Source organism: Lagopus leucura, unplaced genomic scaffold, assembly GCF_019238085.1.
Source record: "Lagopus leucura isolate 7727_CA_CO unplaced genomic scaffold, USGS_WTPT01 Super-Scaffold_100159, whole genome shotgun sequence".
Taxonomy (NCBI): Eukaryota; Metazoa; Chordata; class Aves; order Galliformes; family Phasianidae; genus Lagopus; species Lagopus leucura.
Window position 1 is genome coordinate 35,292,592 of NW_024962335.1, and position 7,255 is coordinate 35,299,846.

Consider the following 7,255-nt stretch of genomic DNA (forward strand, 5'->3'; position numbering starts at 1 on the left):
TTAGATCCAAGATTCACTGTGTAATGCACTCATCATTCCCAAATAAATGTGATCACTTGTAATTCACCTCAGTGAAAAACACAAACACTTAACAACATTAGCAATGCCCCCTTCTGCTTATAACGTCAAATTCAATGCTCCTGTCTGCACAACTGGCTCAGTAGAATTGCCACTGCAAACATAAGCATGTTTGAATAAAAGCAGCAGGAGCAAGTCCTATCTTTCACTTTGCTTACCTCTGTGTAATGGGCCACGAGCAGTCCTTTCAGAGGTACAGACAAGCTGTTAGTGCTTGGACCACTATAGTAAGGGGTGCCTTGGATTCTCTGGGTATGCATAAAAACAGAGATAGCCACATCATGCCACTTCTCCCCAGATATTGAGCTACTCTGATGTACAGTGATCATGCTGCCAAGCAAGAAATTGAAAAGTTTTCATTGCTCACTGGTGAGGTCCATTACTGTTTTTACATCCTCTTCTCTAAATAAGGAAGTCCCTGCGAGACCTCTGCCTGCCCAAACAATTTGATTCCATTGCTTTTTGCAGCCAGTGAAACCTCATTCCTTCCTCTGGTCTTGGATGACCGCACTCATCAAAATTCAGCCATCCCAGAAGAAGAGCAGGTTAGTGTTACACCATAGCAATCTTACCTCTGGTATTCTGTTGATGTCAGTGATGATGTGGGGAGCATCAGCCTCTGCACTATAAAGATTGGTCAAGCGAACAATACTGAGGCCACCCATGGCAGTGCAAGATCTCCAAAACGTGGTCCCCACCAAACTGAGTGCTGTTGGCCTGTCTCTGCTTCCAACCTGACGGCTCTTAGGCTTTAGTTTCATGTCAGCATTCTCCATTTGCTTTCCAAAAATAAGCCTATGCCACCATGCTGAAGGGAGAAAAATAAGAGGGGCGGTATTTTTAGTGCCATTAATTCTGACCACGTGCCCTGGAGGTTGACCAGATGACCGCTGCACAAAGACTTCTCATCACTATGTCTTGTGAAGCCACCATTCACTGGACATTGACTGTTTTTATTCTCTTGGGTTTTCTAGCTGGGATTGCTTCAACACACCCAGTTGTAAGCAGAACTAATGGAACATTGCTGGAAAGAGGATGGCAATCTCTGTTATCCAGATCCATTTCTGAGATGTCAGGGGAGAAGTCAAATGTGAACTGGGAGAATGACTATTTGCTAGGAATCAAGAGGCAGCGGAGGCTTTACTGCAACGTGGGCATCGGGTTTCATCTTCAAATCCTCCCAGATGGAAGGATAAATGGAGTTCACAATGAAAACCAATACAGTGAGTTGCATCCAGAAATGAAATAGAATATATGTCACTTAACTGCTGTGAACTCTTGTAATTACCATTCATAGAATGCAAATATTATTATTTGATATTACTAATCTGTGCTACATCTGTTGCCCTTTAAAATTCTCTTGAGATCAATAGACATTGGAATCCTCCATGTTGAAACATGTTACAAATGCTTAGACAAATTTAGATACAATTTATTTTTGCTGTACTTTACTGCACAGACCAGAGAAGACAGACCAGGTTGAAAACTTGCTTTCTACTGCATTTGCTCACTACTCACCTTCTCATCTGCCTTTTGAATTCAGGAGACTGTCACTGAGCTCGCATGATTTTGGAATCCTAGTCTTGGGAAACGCTGTAACTGAAGAGATACAGAGTTACAACTGCTCTGCTTGTTCTTATAGCTGCTGTTCTGCAACTGTAAGATTAGAAGAAAAGCATTTGTCCTGTGGGTTTGAATTTGTCCCTGAGAGCAGTAGCTATAAATCTTGTAGCTATCACAAAGGGCTTCAAATACAAGCCATACTTCTCTAGAGATCAATAACATACTCTGTAATTATAAACTAAGCAGATACAAGAAATTTAAATATTAGCCCAGGAGAATTTGAGAATTTGACAGATCTGTGAGCAAAATCGACTCTATAGGACTAGAATATGATTCCAGAATAATCATTATAAGATCCTTCAGTATGTGGGAGAAAACAAACAAACAAACAAATAAACAAACAAAAAAAAAAAACCCAGATAATTTATGCGTACTTCTATTTGTACTTATTATGCACAGTCAGGGAAATAATAATAATAAAAAATAAGGCATGTTCACTAGGGATTTAAAATAAATCAATCATATCTGAATTGTCTTTAATTAGCTATAAATTCTGTGATAACATTTCTATTGAACTTCTTATTTTTTAGGCCTCTTTGAAATATCTACTGTAGAAAGAGGTGTTGTAAGCCTGTTTGGTGTGGAAAGTGCTCTCTTCATTGGAATGAACAAGGGGAAGCTGTATGGAACTGTGAGTATAAATGCGAATAATGTTTCAAGCTTTAAACAAAAGCTTTAAACTTTTTTGTTGTTTGTTTATTTGTTTTTCCTCCTCTGAGAAATCTCTGATTTCAAGCAGAGAAAACTGCCCTCCAACTACATAAGGCAACCCAGCCTAATGTCATAAGTGTTATTCAGAACAACAAGTGGTGCAGCTGTTAAGAGCCTGTTAAAGTTTTTCAGCAGGTTGTACAGAGAGTGCCCTAGGAAGCTGAATGTATTTTGCAAATAGGACAGATCAATTAGGTGGCATCTTCTAAGGGCTTGGCACTGCAAACAACTTCTAGTAACAGGGAATCCTACTCATGCCAGCACTGTGTTATGCTTACAGGTGTGCTGTGAAAAAACCCTAAGAGGTAAAGTGTGTGTGTGAATCTGTGCACTGATGTGTGTGTATATGCATGTGTAGGAGAGAGAATTATGCTATGCTAGCTGTAGTTAGTATAGCTATGCTACAGCTATGCTAGCTGTAGTTAGTAAAATCATGACAGTGTTCCTCTTCCTACCAAAACAGCCTTACTAGGAAGAATAGGGAATTCTACTGTACAAAGCCCACATATCCATCTGGGGCTATTTTAAGAATGTTTTTTGAGATCATTCTCAAAGAGTGGAGAAAGAGTTATAGCTGTTCACTATGGTACGCAAGTCACACTGAAACATAATCACCATCATTCTCATCTAGAAAGTGCTAGCTGTGCTTTTTAAATACAGTTTAATCTCTGATACCTGAATCTTCAGTCTCAAAATTTAGTAGAAAAGACATCTGTCAGGAAGCTTGTTTGAAAAAGTCTGACTCTGGGCAATGAGCAAAACCAATCCACCTCAAAGTAATGAATGATACTGAATGAGTTAAGCTTTTAAATTTTATTTTATTTTATTTTTGATCAAGAAACGACAAAGTCAGTTCCTTTAAAACAGCTGTAATCTATACAAACCATTTCACTGCTGAATAAAATACCAAATAATGAATGATTGGTAACTATTATTTATTCCTTCTCACAGAAATAGAAACAATGTGATATTTTAAGTTTTCAATCTGAGAATATTATTTTGCTCAATTTTGATTTCAAGCACATAAAAGTTCCAGAAGACCAATAGCTGTGCTAAATGAGACTTTCTAAAAAAGTTCATGGTCTGGATCCAGAGCTTCTTTTGATATTTGTCTATCTATCTATCCACCCACTTATCTATCTGTATATTCTAGTTTCTACTCGGTCTCAATTGTTTTCAAACATATTTTTAAAAGCTGTAATAGGTGTGCATTCACATGATGTCCTAAGCTAAGCTCGAATAAGCTCTGAATCATTTTATTACAAAGATGTTCAAGTAGAACAGCACTGGTAGTGTCTCATTTAATAAATCACAGTGCCTCTTGCAGAGGGGAGGTGTGAAATAAAGCAATTGGATAAAAGGACATGATAACACAGTCCATTATCCAGACAGGTGACATCCGAGTTCTTTTAACAAAAAATTAAGCACAGAGTGGGGAGATTTATTGTTAGATATAGACACTATGGCACCACCAGTTGCACTTTATAATGAACTCATTATCTGTAAAAACATTAGCAAGATAAGTGATTTGAGTCTTTCTGAAATATTAATTATACCTGCTTTTTTTTTTTTTTCTCTCTCTCTTCCTATTCTATAGGCTGCTTTCCATGATGAGTGCAAATTCAAAGAAACCTTGCTGCCCAACAACTACAATGCATATGAATCAAATGCTTACCATGGTGCTTATATAGCACTCAGCAAACATGGCAGAGTGAAGAAGGGAAAGAAGTTTCTCCTGCTATGACAGCGACCCACTTTTTACCAAGAATATGAGCAGGATCAAAGGAGAAGATCTAAAGCCCAAGAAAAACTGCTTCATTTTGCACATTGGAATAATTTCCCAGGTAAAGTATGGAATAATTTCCCAGGTAAAATATATATGCTGTTCATTGAAAAATAATATAGATATATATATGGATGAAAATATTTGTACTAGATTCAACATATAGAATATGTATTCTGCTTCTCCTCTACTCTGTGCAGATTTTACACGGCTGTGTGACTCCTTTGTTGCTGATCAAAACAAAATACAACTTGGAGTGCAAAGGAAAACAAGTATTTGAAAAACGTAGAATTTCTGTGATAATTATCTAATCAATTGTTTATTATTTACAAATTAATATTGATTACCTAAGATAATAAACTGTAATTGAGAGCTGTTTATATATCATGTGCCAAAACATCAGATGAATGCTTCATCAGAGATTTGAGTAGTTTGCTCCATCTGAATATCTGCCTGCACCTCCTCTTGTACACTTGTACACATGGGTTCTGTCTCATAAGGTCCTCGCGATTTTGATTATGCTGGTGTTCATTCCACAGGCATTTCCATGCAAGCAAACTGTCTGTCCCTGGAGCTCCTCTGTTTCACAAAAGATTCTGCAGATTATCCTAACATGAACTTGCTGATTAAATGAAAACCTACAGTAAATTTCCATCTGGAAGAAACACAGGATAAATCAGAAATTGATCCCAAATGCAAAATACATGAGATCATGAGGAAATTGAGTGCCACCCAATTAGCATTTTGTATGCTATTTAAGTTTAGACCTACCTCCAATACAGAAGTGTACACTTTCAATATAAACATAGACACGGGACGTGTGTGTATATCTAAATAATTATATACTTATAATGTATTTCTAGATGCGTCCTGTCTCTAGACACTTAAGTGCTCTTAAGTACATATACGCATAGAACAGTAAATACTTAATGGCAGCATTTTTAATTTCAGTTTAATCTTTTTGTCTTTAAGAACTAAAATAGAACTGCAGGATGTAATGTATAAATTGTATGGAATTCGTGGAAGTTTTCAGCGAAGAGTTATTGTAGGAAATTTCTCTGTCTTGAACTCCCTTCTGTTTGCTACTTCAAGTATAATTGGCTCTTTTCTATCATACCTCAATGAGGACAGAAGAAGAAAGAAATTATATAAGCCTATCTTCCCAGATAGTTGCACAGAAATTTATAATAGTAAATAATAAATTCCTATTTATAATAGGAATAATTCCTATTTCCATCATTTGAAAATCATCATATTCAAAAATAACATGGCAAGCTATGTGGAATTTTCCCAAATCTCTCCTAGAAGCTATACAAATGGTGCATAACCTTTCTTAAGTATCTTAACAATCTTTTTCCATATTACCAATGAAGCTACCCCCTCTGTGTTTTTGAAAGGGTATTTTTAGAGGCCTTAAGTCAATAGTCACTATAATTGTTGGTTACCAGTAGCCTTGAGATTCTTGTATTGATGATATGCTCCTAAATTTGAAAATAGATTCAGTGCAATGTCAGAGCATGAGCATTTTCATCATAGATGGACCATGCTGCTGCAGAAGTGAACATCTGAGTGCAATATAATATCTCCCATGTCCAGCTAGAATGCAACTACGTCCAGCCTTGACATGCCATTCTATTTGTAGGGGATGTCTATTCATAATGAATTTGAGCCTTCTGAGATGTATGAAAAACAATGTTTAGGGACAGATTCTCAGATGGAGTAAACCAGCCAAACCAGACTCTCATTTTATAGGTGCAGAAGATTTTATTGGTGCAGAAGCATGCCTACAAAAGGTACATTTACAGCCACACTTTCTGAATAACTGTCAAAACAATTCTTTTGTGAATATGACACAGTTTTACAGCTAGTTTTGTGTGACTTACACTTGAATTTGAATTTATTTTCTTGAATTAAGTGGTGATCACAGCGTAAGCGAAGAACAAAAAAAAAAATGGACTACTTACATACGCAAATGGGGTGCTTTGTATATGGCAAAAGAAATTAGTTATTAGCAAAGGGTTATTGTAGGAAATTTCTCTCTCTTGAATTCCCTTCTATTTACTACTTTAAGAATAGTTTGTTCTTTTCTATCATACCTCAGTGAGAAGAAAAAAGAAATTATATGAGCCCATGATCTGGCAGTATGTAGAGGGAAGCTAGATTGGCACATTTTGTTCATCCACAATGTGTGCAGCAGTTTTTGTTAGAAAAAATGAATGCATTTTAAGAGAAAAAGCAGAGGGCAGATTGTGTCAAGGAAAAGTTTGTAGGATATCTGTTAAGTTAGAATTTTTTTCCTAAAGGTGTGGATAGGCAGACTACAGCAGTGTTATCTAGCAATCTGTATTCTTGTGTTATATTCCTAGTTGTCTATGAAATGAAGTTTGAAAAAAGTAGGAAGTGTATGGATAGAAGAAATCGTTGTCTAAATGTTGACACAAATGTTTGTTTCTGATTACACCAGAATCATTAGGTTAGAATGAAATCTTTTCCCTCTTAAGCCAACGTAGTCTGGAGTAATTTGTTGTTGCCAGTACTGTTAAGTAATGGGACAGCTGGCATCAAAGATGAGAATGAGACTCACTGACTCTGTTTCATACATATGGGTCAACAAGAACAAACTGTAGAAACACATCACAAGAAGTCTCTTCAAATGCATCCTTCTGGGCCAAACTCAAGAAGTGCATACTCCTGCAAGATGCTGTTTTGGTGGACATTTGGAAACCTAAACCACTCACTCTGCTGAGTTTCTTTTCACACCATTGCTTTGTTCATATTACATACCAATGCCAGCCACATCAACACTTGAAGCCAACACTGAAACCATAGAAGTTTTCAATGTCAGGAGTCCTGATTAATATCAGAGTAAATTATGCTATTGACAGGTGCGTAAGTTTGGCAGCAAGCCCCTCAAATACATCTAGTGCAGTATTGCAGCACTGTGCTGTTATAAACTAGCTGGATAGAGTACTTTGATAGAGACTTTTCTTAAGTGAATGCTTGACTACATTCAGTAGAGGAGTCAAGGCGTTTACTGACAAATTGCTGTGCATGTGCAAG

The 7,255-nt window shown here is 36.9% G+C and overlaps 1 protein-coding gene across 1 annotated transcript; it reads left to right on the top strand.

The window, feature by feature from the left end:
* Positions 1 to 961: 961 nt before the first annotated feature.
* FGF6 (fibroblast growth factor 6) lies at positions 962 to 4,156 on the top strand. The gene is made up of 3 exons (XM_042890522.1): positions 962 to 1,301; positions 2,232 to 2,332; positions 4,010 to 4,156. Exons 1-3 carry the CDS (start codon positions 962 to 964, stop codon positions 4,154 to 4,156), a joined length of 588 nt encoding a protein of 195 aa, XP_042746456.1.
* Positions 4,157 to 7,255: the final 3,099 nt, after the last annotated feature.

Excerpts from the sequence above, each read along its gene's own strand:
- FGF6 (XM_042890522.1), top strand. The coding sequence starts at position 962 with ATGACCGCTGCACAAAGACTTCTCATCACTATGTCTTGTGAAGCCACC. Across the intron at positions 1,302-2,231 it reads TCACAATGAAAACCAATACA|GCCTCTTTGAAATATCTACT; the intron begins GTGAGTTGCATC and ends CTTATTTTTTAG. Across the intron at positions 2,333-4,009 it reads AGGGGAAGCTGTATGGAACT|GCTGCTTTCCATGATGAGTG; the intron begins GTGAGTATAAAT and ends CCTATTCTATAG.